General features: G+C 35.3%; 1 protein-coding gene across 1 annotated transcript in view; it reads right to left on the bottom strand.

The window, feature by feature from the left end:
• Positions 1 to 17786, bottom strand: part of LOC145215216 (mediator of RNA polymerase II transcription subunit 13-like) — a 46861-nt gene that overhangs the window by 9114 nt on the left and 19961 nt on the right. Inside the window, exons 7-18 of the mRNA XM_080083890.1 lie at positions 16009 to 16145; positions 15814 to 15886; positions 13644 to 13745; positions 13480 to 13590; positions 13235 to 13376; positions 8424 to 8510; positions 7894 to 8347; positions 7610 to 7776; positions 6066 to 6187; positions 2655 to 2875; positions 2513 to 2588; positions 1087 to 1145 (exon numbers count right to left, since the gene is read on the bottom strand). Of these exons, the coding sequence (XP_079940016.1) occupies positions 1087 to 1145; positions 2513 to 2588; positions 2655 to 2875; positions 6066 to 6187; positions 7610 to 7776; positions 7894 to 8347; positions 8424 to 8510; positions 13235 to 13376; positions 13480 to 13590; positions 13644 to 13745; positions 15814 to 15886; positions 16009 to 16145 (1751 nt within the window). The remainder of the gene's footprint in view (positions 1 to 1086; positions 1146 to 2512; positions 2589 to 2654; positions 2876 to 6065; positions 6188 to 7609; positions 7777 to 7893; positions 8348 to 8423; positions 8511 to 13234; positions 13377 to 13479; positions 13591 to 13643; positions 13746 to 15813; positions 15887 to 16008; positions 16146 to 17786) is intronic.

The raw sequence follows: 17786 nt of genomic DNA, 5'->3' as shown, positions 1-17786 counted from the left end.
ATTAGCGTGTTAGCTTATCGAAAGTCTCTGGCAGTTTAGGACATCGCTTGAAGTACCCTCCTTTTAATTTAGTAATGCGTCACATACAACTCATTGCGTTAAATAGTCGACATGGTGTAAACGAAACAGTTAAAAATGTATAAAACGATTTTTGTAATAGCTAGGCCAGAAGTATGTGTGCTTTGTTGAGTGAAAGCAAAGCATTTTTGTAATAGTTATTACAGAGAAAATGAATGTTAAACATTATATTGATTTGTGAATTAAGGTGATGTCCGAGCTAAATCTTTTTTATCTTCATTGTTCCGCTTTCCCATAATTTCGGCAGGTGGGTCCATTTTTTAGCAATGTGTAACGCAGTGTTACGTCGCACAAACATTCGTAAAATTGCAACAGAAGTAGTAGGGCCTGGCTGTGGAATTACGATGTGTAAATTCATATACTGCAAGCTTTAGTGTAGTCTCACCGAATGTAGCGACAAAATTTGGCATTTCATGACGTCATTTTGTGACGTCATATAATATGGCATACCCTGGAAAAACTTAAAGTCAACGCCTATGCAAGTGCAATTGGAGTTTTTTGCAGTACTATGAATAACTAAGTTACTAACACAGACTAGGCAAGTGCAGCTTATGGTTTTCTCTATCATCAACCTAACCACCGCTGTATATTATAAATTTCTGCCTATTAAAGCTTGTATTTTGTACATAAAAGTATGCAACAAAAATATATTTATGGGTATAAAGATGACAGATGGGCGAATACAAACAAAAGTTGCAAAATGAACTTTACTACTTTAAAATATACCACTAAATAAGGCATTAAACAACTGAGATATGTACCTACAGAAGCACAGCGATTTAACATTTTAGGGCTCCTGGTGGGTGAACCATTTGGTCAAATGTCACAGGAATCTGGTGAAATGTGAATTGGTTTGAACCTACCTTTTACTGAAAGTGTCAACATACTCATGTTCGACAGAATAATACAAAAACAAACAAGAACGGTATATGACCTATTCAGACAAGGGAATCCATGATAAAGTGCTGATTGAGAGTACATTATGGCTAAAAAATGTTACACAATTACCTTGAGGTCAGATTCAGATATCCTTGTTGTAAGATATGAGGCAGGAGGACCAGCAACATCTAAAAACAACACTCGTTTTACATTCACATGTAGGAAAATACGAAAAATAAAGTTTTTTTTAATAGTTGCAAATTTTATAGCATTGGTATTTATTTAATAGTTGTTTACAAGAGATGAATATATTTGTTGTCTAATTTCAACTAGGTCCCTTAATTTAGAGGGAAATGAATTGGTCACAACACACCAGTATTTTTGTGAATTGGTAGCAGTATTTATTTGGTGTAAATAATTCAGAAAAAAATGACGAAAAGCACAAAAACATTTAGCTTTTGAAAAACCAACAAGGTACATTTTATAATCTACTAGTGCAGTTTCATTGACATGCAGATGACCTATGTTGAACAGCAATATTTACTGACTGCATATGAAACCTTATTATCATATTTATTCATGTCAAAATAATAAGGTGCAAAACATTGCATCAAAATGCCTTATTGGCCAAAACCAGATGGAACAGACGGGTTTGCAAAAGCAGCTAGACTCTAATTACTGAAAAAAACTGCAGCAAGTCAGTTAATGCACGAAGCAGATGTTTTTTACACAATTTTCTATGCATTAAGCTGCCCTGCAGTTGAGGTAATCTTAGCTAATTAAGCTAAAATTTTAAACAACAAACAAACACCCCAACTACTAACATTTTAACACACCTGAGCAAAAAAATCAGGGCCAGTATATTTGTGTAGAGCATAACTACGTTACGACAAGTACTATTGTCATCGTCAGGTTATAAGAAGTTATGCTCTACACCAGGGGTGTGCAACAGTTTTCGTCGGTGGGCCGTATAACCAATTCCGGACCTCAAGCGAGGGCCACACATAGAGTTTTAGCGCAACACTGGCTTTCGCACAAAACAATTGTTTACTAGACAAAGGCCATTGTTACGTCACATTCGGTGCAGTAGGCTACTTGCAAGTTGCAACTGCTGTATGATCCACCGGTTGGAAAACGCCGATTAAGCTTATATTTGTTACGTATAGCAACTTGAGATATACCAAAACCTTGTGGAAAATTTTGCTAAATTCTCAAAAGAATTGCATTTTTATCATAATCAGTGCGTTGGTGGGGGCCACACTAAACAGCTTGGCGGGCCGGACAGTGGCCCGTGGGCCGTATGTTGCACGCCCCTGCTCTACACAAATATACTGGCTCTGATTTTTTTGCTCAGATTATTCAAAACCGTAAATAGTGTACCTAATTTTAACAAACCGTTTATTATTTTTAAGGTTAGTAATTCTTCAGGAGTGAAAATCAAAATGCTTTAAAATGGGTTAAAAAATGGGTCAAAGGGGAGAAACAATCCTTTATAAGACAAAAAAAAGATAAAATATGGATGCTTAAGGGAAGGGAACCTGTAACAAAATACTACCTGAAGTTGGCAATGAGGAATATGAGTTCGTTAACAAAGCTTCCAATTGGCTTTTTCCACTGGTACTGTAACTTTCCTGTATAAAAGAAACACAGGTTTATACTCCCAATTGAAACAAAATACCAAAAATATATCTTCCTACTTTAACCATCTTTTGGTCCATGAAGTTACTTTTAGAAACAGGATTGGTCATTGATTGCCATGAAGAATCTGACCAAGTGGTTTGCTGTGGTGCTTGAGGATGTTTTAGTATAATGTCTGCCGATGTTGAGCTGTTGGACGTAGCTGTATCATCCACTTCTTCATCAAAAGCATATGGATCAGAAGGGACAACCATTCCTGCTAGTTCACCTTTAACCGTGCCTAAAAGGAAAACAAATAAGAATTAAAGAAGAGGTTTTTTTTAAACAATCTGGTATCCATGAAGAGGTTTTTTTTTAAACAATCTGGTATCCATGAAGTGTTTTTTATGAATGTGACTTAAGCCAGAGGAAGGCAAATATATGGCCGCAATGGAATGAAGTTTGGATAGACAAAATATTAGGTATACACAAAATCCGTTAATCAGGATTGCAGTACAACTCCCCCACAAACTGTTATTGGTGTGGAACAATAGGTCATGTGAATTTTAATTAAAGATCAGCAACACACACTTTTGGCACATATTGTACATATATTTGCAACATTGTTTTGAAGTCATAACATCACCCCTTACATCTATTTTTCAACTTGCAAAACCACCCTGTATAACCGGTTGGCCCAATTAACCAACTTGCAATTAACCAGTTTCGACTGAAACGAATTGAAATGAGTTGAAGTTAAAAGTTTAAATCAGTAAATACTAGAATAGTGGTTTTCCTTTACATTGCCAGTTTTTATATACTACATCATATTTACCGATGTATCACAAATACCATTTACTATATTTATAATGGATATATATTTGGCACCTACATTTCATTGGGTCCCTATCTTTTTCCTGGCACTTTATAACATAATTGTTTCTGCAAGCATAATCTAATGGGTCCCCTCACATATGCAGATGCGATTTGGTAACAGTAAAAATAGGGCACAATCATTGTTAGATATTTACCAATTTACTATACACATCATTTGATCTACACATATGATTGTTTTTACAAGCAAAAACGAATGGGTCCCCACACACGCGTTTGTGTGCTTTATGGTAAACAAACATCCTGGTTATTTTTAGATTCTTAAGGAAAAACTTAACCAACTTTAGCCTTAACCCAACTTTAAAAGTTTTGTCCGTATTCTTTTTGCATCATTATTGTCATATAATTACAAAAAACAGTAAATAAGAACAGGAAAAATACTTTCAATTTAATCTCATGTAGGGTTGGGCATTTGACCGGTCAAATAAAATCTGGTCAATTGACCGGTTAAATACTTGTCAAATAGGTCAAATATCGGTCAAATACTATTCACATTATTAAATTGCAATTTTAGTTAAATGTTGGAAGTTTAATCTTCTGCTAAACCATAAGTAATGGAAATGAAGGTTTCAACTCATGTAAATTTGTTTGTGAAATAGGAGATGTTCAGTTTATTTTATATTACAGACTTTTCCTACTACATTGCATGCTTCATTTCATCAATGGCCCCACATGTGTGTCTCTAATTTTCATTCAGTAATCACATTTGTGAACTGGATTCTCATAATATTCTATATACATCAAATTAAAGTCTAATTTTAACTGAGATTTAACTGCAAAACTTGCTTATCCTGCTTAAAATCTTAATTTATGCTGTTAAGCTGTTGTCACATCTCCATTCATGACAAAAAAGGAATATACAAAAGCTTGATATGTACGTACTTTATCCCAATAAAGTACTGACCTGTAATTAATCCACAAAAAATTATTCAGGGCAATAATAAGCTAAATATACAGCTACAAACAATTTTTGGATCAACTATAGAAAAAGGTCTGTAGACCTACAAGTTTACACAGATGCTTTAAATTACTTAGATATTTTATCTGTCAGTAAAAATGTGCAAAAAATGTGTGACAAGTAAATACTAATGAACTAACTTCCCCTCATGGACATATCATACTCGATTTTTATTAAGATAAAACGGTCCTAGAAGTGATCCATGCTTTTTAATTGCATTGTAAACCTTGCAGAGTTTGCCATAACGTAAATCAGATTTAAATTTTAAATGAAAAGTATCTCCTAATTGTTTTGGTATTTAGTTCAAATGAACAGAACACATCTATATTGGCTTTAAAAGCACTTATTAATACAAGAGTATGCCCTAAACTGTTCTACCTGAGGGTTATTAAAAATAATTTACCCTTTCCAACAACTAAAAAGCAAGTCCAAGAAAATTTACCACATTTGATTGTTAAAATTAAAAAATAGTATTTGACCAGTCAAATAAAGTGCCGTCAAGTGACCGGTCAATTGACCGTATTTGACCGGTCAATTGACCGGCTTGGCAACCCTAATCTCATGCTTTGAAATTGATATTGTCGTTCAAGGTCAGTTTTTAAACACAATTTTCCAAAACTGAAAATGTGCTTGATAACTTAATAAAACGACATAGCATAGCTGCGCAAAAACAGCTGATTTCTAATCACCAACACGACTGTCTCGTAAAACATCTGTCCGGACGTCAAGCTGAGCACTCCCGCTGCATTCACACGCCTTAATCGTAAACAAGTGAATTACTACCTTGAGAGTTGACTTCTATCTGACTGACAGTGTACACATATTATGGGCTGTAAAAGTAACTATTTGGCCGATTAAGGCAATTTTTTAAAAACTAAACGAATAACCTACTGCAAACAATTGTTTAACATTTCAGCACATTAGGGCTTGTATTTCTGGCCTAAAACTTATTATTTGGGGGTTTAAGGTGTAAAAATGGGTGAATACAATAAAAAGTTACAAAATTCTTTAGAATAGCTTACATTGCACCAACCAACAAAGCATGAAACCCTCAGATTATGTACTTTGGTCAGTACAGCCGTTTTTTTTAGTTTTGGGGGCCTGTGGGTGAACCGCTTGGTCGTTTGGGGTCAAACTTCAGGAGGATCAAATTCGGAACAATAACTAACATCTGTGCAAATTTGAATAACTTCAAAGCACTCTTTCTTGACCAAATGCATTTAACAAACCAGCGTTAGAAACGAATATTTTGGAGTTTAAGGGGTGAAAATGGATAAAAAAATTTTAGGTAAAAAATTCTTTGAAATACCTTATATTGCACCAAACAACAAAGCATATAACTCCTTAATGAAGTACTTTAGCAAGTATAGCCGTTTTAAAAATTTTAGTTTTAGGGGGCTGTGGGTGAACCAAGGGATCAAACGGGGTCAAAATTCATATGGATCATCTTTACACCAATATCTATAACGTGTGTAAATTTGAAAAAGTTTGAGCCATTCTTTCTTGACCAAAACGTGGGAACAAACCCGTGTTAGACAGAAAAAAAATATATAGACAAAAACAATATGTGTCCCCTTCAGGCTAGGGGACCCATAAATATTGTAAAGTTCAAAAGCTGTAAATTGATTCAAACTCTTACCAAATAGAACCTGCTGAGAAGTACATTCTTTCAAGTCTGAGTTGCCAAGTGAGTCATACCTTTTGTCATCCATCACATTATTCACTTCATCAACAACCAGCTTCAGTCGTTTTTTATCTTGGCTAAAAAACAAGTAAGGAATTGTCACTACAAAGAAGGGTCTGGAAAAAGTTGTGCATCAATTAAATAGGCCCAAATCGTTCCGTTTACCGCTGCGTGATAACAGGGGTCGTTATCTCAAAGCTGTGAGCTTTTAATCATTTGTATTCACTTGTTATCTAATCACCAATTGTGATGTAACAAGGGTTTAATGCGGAGTTTTATGCGTTAACAATCAGAAAGTTACGTTCTGGCTAGGACGCTGGTTGCAATTTCTTGGTTGGTGTTAACTGCACTAAATGTAACTTATCAAACTGATTTTGCATTTTAACATCGTAAAGTAAGTAAAAAATGATTAAAAACGTTTAATGTTGTATTGTTTCGACCCGGCAAACACGTAATAGTTTGTTACAAACATTATATGGATGTTAATCGTGTTATGTTATTAGGGTGCACAGAATTTGTAACTTGTCACAATTCATGCCTTCCACAGATACCAACTTTATTACATTCGTGACATTGCGCAACTTAACAGTAGGATTAACGCTTCAGCAAGGGATTTAGTTCTTTGGAAATTGGCCCCTGTTTTTTTTAAGCAACGATTTTGAATACGAAATCAGGAAACTACAAAGCTGTTGCGAGAATTATTTTTTCTTTCCGCCAATTGGACGGGAAGAGAAACCGCCAAAGTCGAAAGTTAGATTGGGTTTCGGACTTTCGGGTTTGGACCTGCTTACAATTTTGGACAAAGCGCTCGTTTTGAACCAGAAAATGAAATAGGCAACGGGACAATTTGGTGGCAGTTTGACGTGTAAATAACGTATTCAGTCTCATGTGGTCTAGCTTATTTGTGTGGGAAATTTTCCAAACAGATTTAATGATGTCAATAGGGAAATTCCCAAAATAAAATGTTGGACCCCCTCCTTTAAAAGTTCTGGATACGGGCCTGAATCAGCACAATTTTCTAAAAGATTTATTTAACAATGAAAATAAACAAATTCATTTTGTAGTTTTGTTCTTGGGTTGTGAATTACATTTACAAAAACAAAGTTTTGTAAAACTGGGCACTGGCGACATCGCCACATGACCAATTTACAAGGTTCGAAATTAAACTTATGCAGCAAACCCTTTATGGACCAACCCCATCCATTCTCTTTTTTTTAGTTTTAATATACATTTAAATACTGCACAAAGCATAAAAATCAAGAAATGTTCAAAGTTTAAAAGCAGTTCGAAATGTACATATTACATTTTTTGTTTTAGGGCCTGATGACAAACCAATGGTTAACTGTATTGAGTTCAATTTGTTAAACAAAGTCCATAATGAAGTATTTTCAAATCTTTTTTTATAAATTTTAAAAATGAAGGATGGTAAAAAACATATTCAAGATCCCTCTTAAGCAGCTGCACCAGATACCCAAAATATAGTTTCAAAGGAAACTCACCATAGGTAGTGATCTCCAACAGCTAAAACAGAATTTCTTTGGTGCACAAAGCCAACTTGCAAACCCGGATCCAGACCATCTCGACACATTCCAGGCTTTTTTACAGAAGTATTTTTGACCATATCATCCAAGTTGTTTGGTAATTTGTATGTTTTCCAGTCTCGAACCTTTAAGATTTTAAAGGTCTGTTTTAGTTTTTACACATACAGTTTCATTTTTTACAAGTTTTGTTTGGTTTAAAAACATATTCTTTGTGCTATATTGTGTTCATTTATAACAATCACCATTTGTTTAATCTCAATTAAATCATCAACATATGTTGGCAATGGATTGTTTTCAGGTAAATTTTCCCGGTCCATTTCTTCATTTGCCCAAGCCTGATTTGAGCACTCTAAATTCACAAATGGTCTTGAATTCATATCTACATTCATCCCTGGTTGCTTATATTGCAACATTTTAACATCTGGAGTTTCTGAAGTCATCAGTTCCTCTACAGCATTTTGCTGCTTTATATCAAAGTAATTTGATGCAATAGAAAAGTTCTTTAAATCAGTTGAGTAATTAGTCCTTTCCATAGATTTTGGAGCATTTGAGCTAGGGGACACTAAAGTGGATGTGCTAGTTGTTTCATTGCTTGAACCACGGTGATGAAAATTTTGCAGATAAGAAGGTCTTCCGAGTTTGTTCTTTCTTTCATCGGGTGAATAAATATTGTTATGGGTCGCACAACAATTGCCCCTTAATGTACAACAACATTCTGTTTAAAAAACTATGAGCAACTAATGCACCTACATTGAATATACTTGCTCTTTACCTAACACTTTTATAAGTATCACCCAAACCCCAATTTAGAGATGACTCTGAGGAAGTTTGGACTGATCCTGTCACATCTGGATACTCGCTACAAAACAAAATAAAAAAATAAAAGTTTGAAATTTCTCTCTCTCTCTACGTACTTAGCCTTTAATTTAGTATATGCCATGTTTTCTGATTTTTACCAAAAAAAAGTGAAAAAGCTGCACATACATGTTAATGCACGAATTAACTGGTAAGGTGAATTCCTGTATACTTAAAATTTAAATCTACTTAATGCTATTTAAAGATTAATCACATACATCAGTGCCATTCTTACAACAGATGTAGATTCTCAAGAACGAACTAGAATAGTGGTTTTCCTATATATTGCCGGGTTATACATACTACATCATATTTAATGATGTATCACATATTCCATTTACTATATTCATAATGGATATATATTTGTCACCTACATTTCATTGGGTCCCTATCTTTTTCCTGGCACTTTATAACCTAATTGTTTCTGCAAGCATAATCTAATGGGTCCCCACACATATGCACATGCGATTTGGTAACAGTAAAAATTTACCAATTTACTATACACATCATTTGATCTACACATATGATTGTTTTTGCAAGCAAAAACGAATGGGTCCCCACATGCGCGTTTGTGCGGATTTATGGGAAACAAACATACTGGTTATTTTTAGATTCTTAAGGACAAGCTTAACCAACTTTAGCCTTAACCCAAAAAGTTTTGTCCGTATTGTTTTTGCATCATTATTGTCATATAATTACAAAACACAGTAAATAGGAACAGGAAAAATACTTTTAATTTATTCTCATGCTTTGACCTTGATATTGTCGTTCAAGGTCAGTTTTTAAACACAATTTTCCAAAACTTAAAATGAGCTTGACAACTTAATAAAACGACATAGCATAGCTGCGCAAAAACAGCTGATTTCTAATCACCGACACGACTGCCTCATAAAACGTCGGTCCGGACGTCAAGCTGAGCACTCCCGCTGCATTCACCCGCCTTAATCGTAAACAAGTGAATTACTCCCTTGAGAGTTGAGACTTCTATCTGACTGAGAAAATGGTCACGTAACGACTGCGTTCATGCGTAAAGCAGAGGCATTTTTTTTTCTATGCGCCACTATGGTCAATCACTCCCATTGCGTCAGCTGTGCACTGAGCGACAGGCAAATACGGTCATGACGTCATACGCATCGCCTGTCCCTGCCGTGACCCCGCAGCGTTAACGTTTACAGCGCAATATCACTAACACCGTATCATCTTAATTCCAACCAATGAGAAAATGGTCAAGTGACGACTGCGTTCATGCGTGAAGCAGAGGCATTTTTTCCATGTGCCACTATCGTTAATCACTCCCATTGCGTCAGCTGTGCACTGAGCGAGCACAAATATGACAGAACATTGTATGTAAAACCGTATATTTACTATTACTGAGCCGATTGCACTGAAATTTTTACCAGCCAATAAGGAGCACCCTATCCACAGCTGTTAAAAATTTCAGCAGGTTAAGTCTTGTATTTCTGGCCTCAATAACATGTGAACAAACAAACAAATATTTGGGGCTAAAGGGGTGAAAATGGATATATACAACTTTAAGTTACAAACTAGAAGAGTGGCTTTCTGATATACTTCCATTTTATATATTCTATACGATATTTACCAATTAACTATACAAATCATTTGATCTACACATATGATTGTTTTTGTAAACAAAAACTGATGGGTCCCCACACGCGCGTTTGTGCGGATTTACAGTAAACAAATGTTGCGGTGATTTTTACATTCTTAAGGACAAATTTTTAGAAAGCATTAACCCAACAATAAAAAAAATTGTTCGTATTCTTTTTGCACTATTATTGTCATGTAATTACAAAATTAAAAAAACGTAACAAAGACTTAAATCTAATCTCTTGCTTTGACCCAGATATAGTCCTCCAAGGTCGGGTTTTGAACGCAATTTTTTTTAGAAAGCTGTAACAGTTGTGTTACAGACACTTTAAATTAAAAAGCAATTTGCTACAAGTGTATACATAACAAATTGTTTTTCATTTAACTTTGTTTCGCAAAATGAGTACCATTGACCTGTAGTAACCTCTCAGGGTGCACACGCCAAACGACTGTTTGACCTTTTGACACCGTTTTCAATAGCACGCCGTCATTCGTGTTCAACAATACTGTTAAGCCTAATTTATACATGCCTTGAGTATTGACTCCTAAATTGATTGTTAAAAAAACGCTACGTTATGAAGAAAGTTCTGAGCTGTGTTTGTAATACCGACTAGTTGACCTTAAGTAACCCGTGATCATGCGGCGGCCAACCTGACAGCGAGCATTTAAAAAAACATTTATTTGGCAAAAAAGTAAAGTTAATTTTTGCATCTTAACTTTTATTAACAAAGTTTTTCTTGACATATATAAAACCGAAGCACGCTTATTAGGCTGAAATCATGTCATAGGTGTAAAACCTTCGCCAAAACTAAAAATGTGAGTGATAACTTAATAAAACGACATAGCATTGCTGTGCAAAACAGCTGATTTCTAATCACTGAAACGATGTCTCGTAAAATGTCTGTCCGACGTCAAGCTGAGCCCTCCCGCTATCGTAAACCAGTGAGTTACTCTCTTGGTACTTCTGCCTACAGTGTCTTTCTTGACCAAACGAGCGTTAGACACATTTACGTTTCGGGAGCCTGTGGGTGAATCTCTGGGTCATATGAGGTCAAAATTCACATGGACCATCTTTAGACCAATATCTGTAATGTGTGTAAAATTGAAAAAGTTTGAACCATTCTTTCTTGACCAAAACATGGGAACAATAGCCGCGCTAAAAATTTCACGTTTTGGGGGGCTGTGGGTGAACCGAAGAATCAAACGGGGTCAAAATTCACATGGACCATGTTTAGACCAACACCTATTATGTGTGTCAATTTGAAAAAGTTTGAACCATTCTTTCTTGACCAAAACGTGGGAACAAATCCGCGCTAAAAATTTCACGTTTTGGGGGGCTGTGAGTGAACCGAGGGATCAAACGGGGTCAAAATTCACATGGACCATCTTTAGACCAATATCTGTAATATGTGTAAATTTGAAAAAGTTTGAACCATTCTTTCTTGACCAAAACGTGGGAACAAATCTGCGTTAGAAAGAAAAAAAGAAAAAAGAAAAAAAGAAAAAAAAATATAGACAAAAACAATATGTGTCCCCTTCAGGGAAGGGGACCCATAAATAGTTTAAAATACGCTGCAATGTACCAATCAAAACGTATGTAACTCCAGAAACATCTGCTTTAGCAAGTATAGCCATTTTAAAATTTTCACGTTTTGAGGGGCTGTGGGTGAACCAAGGGGTCAAAATTCACATGGACCATCTTTTGACCAATATCTATAATAAGTGTAAATTTGAAAAAGTTTGAACCATTCTTTCTTGACCAAAACGTGGGAACAAATCCGCGTTAAAAAAATTCACGTTTTGGGGGGCTGTGGGTGAACTGAGGGATCAAATGGGGTCAAAATTCACATGGACCATCTTTAGACCAATATCTATAATAAGTGTAAATTTGAAAAAGTTTGAACCATTCTTTCTTGACCAAAACGTGGGAACAAATCCGCGTTAAAAAAATTCACGTTTTGGGGGGCTGTGGGTGAACCGAGGGATCAAACACGGTCAAAATTCACATGGACCATCTTTAGACCAATATCTGTAATGTGTGTAAATTTGAAAAAGTTTGAACCATTCTTTCTTGACCAAAACGTGGGAACAAATCCGCGTTAGAAAGAAAAAAAGAAAAAAGAAAAAAGAAAAAAAGAAAAAAGAAAAAAGAAAAAAAAATATAGACAAAAACAATATGTGTCCCCTTCAGGGAAGGGGACCCATAATTAGTAGAAAGCATCAACCTAATGTTCAAAAAGGTTTTATCCATATTCTATTTAAACTAGAAAGGTGGCTTTTCTATTTACTGTATTAGCTTTTTATCTATTTGACGGGTTTATATATTTTTTTGACTGGCGGGTTTTGCATTGTTATTGTCATGTAATTACAAAAAACAGTAAAAAAAAACAAAAAAATACTTTCAATTTAAACTTTTGCCCTAAATAAACACAAATTTTCCTAGAAAGCCTTAACAGTTGTATTACAGATACTATAAATTAACAAGAAGGGTGGCTTAGCACATATTACCATTGCACATACATTACAACCTATTTTGAAACGTTAATATATTCCCTATACTTATTTTACAATGGGTCCCATATTATCCACCATATTTTATAACCTTGGTTGTTTGTGCAGGCAGAAACTCATGCAAAGTTAAAAACAATTCACTTCAAGAGATAACCATCAGTAGTTTTGTTGTTGTATGGTTAAACACTGTGATCAGTTCTTGGCTTAAATAATCATGCTATTAAAAGTACAAACTATGCAAATCTGATTCAATTCACACATTATTTGAAGTGTGTCCTATTTAATGTTCTATTTATAGCAAAGAAGGGGTAAATAGCGGCAAATAAAAGTAAAACCCTACAATCGACCCCTATAAATAGAAAATTCTATAAGCTGTCCAAATTTAATGTAATTCCAACCCATCAGGGAAAGAGACCCATAATTAAAAACAAATGTTTCAGGGCAAAGGGAAGAATCCATTCGAAATACTTTACGAATGCACCAACAAAGTATAAAACTCCTGAATCATGTACTTGGGTAAATTTAACCATTTCAAAATTTTAACATTTAAGGGGTTTGTGGAAAACAAATAATAATTTGTTTGGCAAAGGTACCAAAATATTGAAATACCTTGAAGTGTTTTCAGTGACATGGTTGGAAGAAGAACCTGATTTTAATCTGTGGGTTCTGTGACTTCCACTGCGAACACGCTTTACCATGCCATTAGAAAAAACACAAGCTTTGTTTGGAACTTGACGCTGATATGGTTTAGCTAAACAAAACAAAAACATGTAAAGATTGCACTGTAGACGTCTTTATTGCAAAATAATTCAGCATTAATTGATGCAAAAGAGATACAAAAAGAAATCACAAACTTGTATTGTTTGTCGATGTTAGCTCTGAACAGCAAAGGTCACCGGACAAATTTTCTGAGTTTCTTGACAACTGGCTATTTGTCCATACTTGTTCAAACGAAGATACAGTTCCTTAAAATATTTCAATCAAGAAAATGAGTTACACCAAGTATTAAGTAACCCACCACTTCCCCATAGAGTTTGCTTGTTTGTTAGTTCACTTCCACCTGAAATTCCAACAACAGGGACCAGAACAAATTGTGAAGGATAGTTCATATGCACTCCACCTGCAGAATTGACAAAACTCCTAAACCCACTTGTATGTAAATGCATATACACTATAACCTATTTTGAAACATATTCCCTAAATTTAGTTTATTTTGGGTCTCATATAGACAACGTTTTTCAACCTTTAGTTCTGCAGGCGAAAACTGATGGGTCCACAACAACACATTCCTAGAGATAACCATACGAAAGTTTGGTGCTGTAAGGTCAAACACCGATATCAATATTCTGTTTAAATCAGGGAGTCGAACCGGAACTGAACCCGAACCTGCAAACCGAGCGGATAACTTTATTAAACCCAAACCGACCCCGAACCGCTAATTACGATTTTCCAAAAACCCGAACCGGAGTTGAACCCCATATTTTGTTTGGCGTTGGACCCGAACCGAAACTGAACCAGTAAAAAACGCAGTCTGTTTCATATCTTTTTTTTTTCAAAACAGCGCACGTGAGATAACACTTATAGGGGGTGTCAAAAATAACAGTGCACTATCAAAATTCTTCTGGAGTTTTATAAGGCCAGGTAGATGATCGGTAGATTAAATTGAAACTAGAAAAGTGGCTTTCTGATATACTTCCATTTTATATATTCTATACAATATTCACCAATTTACTGCACTATACACAATTTTATCTACATATATGATTGTTTTTGCAAGCAAAAACGAATGGGTCCCCACACGCGTATTTACGGTAAACCTATGTTACAGTAAAACGGTAAACCTATGTTGCGGTTATTTTTAGATTCTTAAGGACAAATTTTTCACAAAGCATTAACTTAACTTCAAAAGTTTTTGTCCATATTCTTTTTGCATCATTATTGTCATATAATTACAAAAAATTGGTGAAAAAAGAAAGGGGAAAATACTTTCAATTTAATCTCTTGCTTTGACCTTGATATTGTCATTCAAGTTCGGTTTTTAAACACATATTTTCCTAGAAAGTCTTAACTGTTAGATTACACAATATATAAAAAAGTCGTTTGCTACAAAGGTATACACAACAACTTGTTTTTCACTTAACTTTGCTTCGCAAAAACGACCCTTTAATGACCTTTTGACAATGTTTTTAACAGCATGCAGTCCTTAGTGTTCAACAATACCGTTTTGCCTAATTTATACATAACTTAAGTACTGATTCTTGAACTGATTTGTCATAAATAAAGAAACTACGTTGACGAAAAATTCTTAACGGTGTTGTAATGCCTACAAGTTGACTTTTAGTGACCCGTAGTTATGCGACAGCCAAGCTGACAACGAGAATTTAAAGAACATTTATCGCGGCATTCGAAAAAGTTAAGTTTATTTTTTCATATTTATGTTGATCAACGACGTTTTACCTGACATAAACGAAACCGTACTACGTTTATCGAGTTTAAATTACGCCGTAAGTGTAAAACCTTCGCCAAAACTGAAAATGTGCGTGATAACTCAATAAAACGACACACCATTGCTGCACAAAAAAACAGCTGATTTTTAATCACCCAAACGACTGTCGCATAAAACGTCTGTCCGGACGTCAAGCTGAGCACTCTCGCTCTGCCGCCTTAATCGTAAACCAGTGAATTCCTCCCTTGGGACTTATATCTGACTGATAGCGTACACATATTATGGGTTGTAAAGGTAACTGGCAAAATGCTTAAACAATTTTAAATATTTCTGCACCAAAGGGCTTGTATTTCTGCCTTAAAACTAAAACCGATTATTTCGGGGTTTAAAGGGTGAAAAATGGGTGAATCCGAAAAAAATATACAAAATTCTTTAAAAAAACTTACATTGCACTAAACAACAAAGCATGAAACTCCAAGATGCTGTACTTTAGTCAGTACAGCCATTTTAAAAAATTTACGCTTTGGGGGCCTGTGGCTGGGTCAATCGGGTCAAACTTCAGGAGGATCAAATTTGGATTATTAACTAACATCTCTGTAAATTTGAATCAATCAAACGCGTCTCACAAGCCAGCGTTAGACAGAAAAAAGAAAAAAAACACGGACAAAAACAATATGTGTCCCCTTCAGGGAAGGGGACCCATAATAACAGTTGTGGAGTACATATTTTATGTTAGACTTACCAACAACCACTTCAACCACTGGAGGTACAGGAATATGGTCATCATAACCATCATCATCACTTGCTTCATCATCCTTTAAAGAAGTGGGTTTGTTGAGACACCAGATGCATTAATCTACTATTTTTACTTCTTACATACTTTTTTCAAATGTCACTTCTAAACCACTAAACATTATGTTACTATTTTAACACATACTGGCATTATATCGTCTGCATTTCCTAAAGGATAAAATGGGGCCCACTCTTCAATTAGCTTTTTCACTGTTGGATCATGTGGTGAACGATAAACTGCTCCAGTAAGTTTGGCCTCCAGTCCAAAGGGAGCCAGGACAACTACAAATCCAAACAAATTAATGTGTAAAAAAGTCAAACTTAAAATAGTGAAAATCTGTGAAAAACATTACAAAGATATGCCGAAGCTTGCCATAAAACATGTTTACATAAAAAAGTTTACCAAAAGTCATAGGTGTCGATATTTGAGAATATTTTTTCCTCTGTGGGGTGGCAAACTTGGTGAAGTCAGGTGGTTCGTTTCGGGGTAAAACCACACTATGTCGGTGATAAGGTTCATAGCTTGTTATTGCCGATATCGCCAGTGCACAAACATATACATTACCACATTACTAGCAAATTTGCTTAACTTGGATGTGACACTTATAGAAGTCACATGACAAGTTGTCCAGCTAGTTGCGGAGTAATAACGTCAAAAAACAATAGTGATTTAATGACAGCAGTTGTCACTGGCAAGTGTCCGGAAAAGCTAACTTGTTGTGCTGGGGGCATTATTTATCTGTAACCAGAATAGTTTTCCTACATACAGTATTGCCAGTTTTTATATACTACATCATATTTAAGGATGTATCACATATACCATTTACTATATTTATAATGGATATATATTTGGCACCTACATTTCATTGGGTCCCCATCTTTTTCCTGGCACTTTATAACGTAATTGTTTTTGCAAGCATAATCTAATGGGTCCCCACACATGTGCATATGTGATTTGGTAACAGTAAAAATAGGGCACAATCATTGTTAAACTGGAATAGTGGTTTTCCTATATATTCCAGTTTACAGAAACTGTGCCATATTTACACACCATTTTACATCGCAATATAACTAACATCGTAACATCTTAATTCCAACCAGTGAGAAAATGGTCAAGTGACGACTGCGTTCATGCGTGAAGCAGAGGCATTTTTCCATTCGCCACTATCATCAATCACTTCCATTGCGTCAGCTGTGCACTGAGCGAGCACAAATTTGACAAAAGACAGCATGTAAAAACATATTTGGGGCTGTAAGAGTAACTAGAAGGACATACCAATCGACAACTATAAATGGCATACTATACAAGCTATCCAAATTTCAGCCAATTCTGACACTGTTTAAAAACTCACCCATTTTAGGGGGCTAGCGGGATAAATACTGGGGTTATCAACAAAAACAAAGTGGTATGCACATCTACATGAATATATCTACCATCTGTGTAAATTTCAACCAAATCCATCAAACATTTGATGGAAAAATGAATCGGACAAACTTTGGGTAAAAAACACCCATTTTAGGGGGCTAGCATGGTAAATACTGGGGTTATCAACAAAAACAAAGTGGGATGCACATCTACATATCTATATCTCCCACAGGGGTGCAAAATAATACAGTATTATCGGGCTAACCCTAAATACATGTGTTGATTTGTGTAATACGACACATCACACGAAGATTGGGAATTATGACCTCAGCTTTTTTTGGAAAAAATTTTTGCCAAAATATTGCGTCGCTACAAATCTAATAGCTACAAATCCGTTGTAAATGTTTGTGCGGCGTGAGTGACATCATGTCAATTCATGATTGCACAGTTACCGTAGCATCGCGATAGTGCTTCAAAAAATATGTGACTAACGTAAATCGGCTAGAACCAAGCGTGTTTTTCGCGAAAAACAATATTAGTAGACCGTTGCCTAATCT

This window comes from Phallusia mammillata, chromosome 2, assembly GCF_965637545.1.
Source record: "Phallusia mammillata chromosome 2, kaPhaMamm4.hap1.1, whole genome shotgun sequence".
In the NCBI taxonomy this organism is placed as follows: Eukaryota; Metazoa; Chordata; class Ascidiacea; order Phlebobranchia; family Ascidiidae; genus Phallusia; species Phallusia mammillata.
This window is presented reverse-complemented; position numbering and strand designations above follow the sequence as displayed.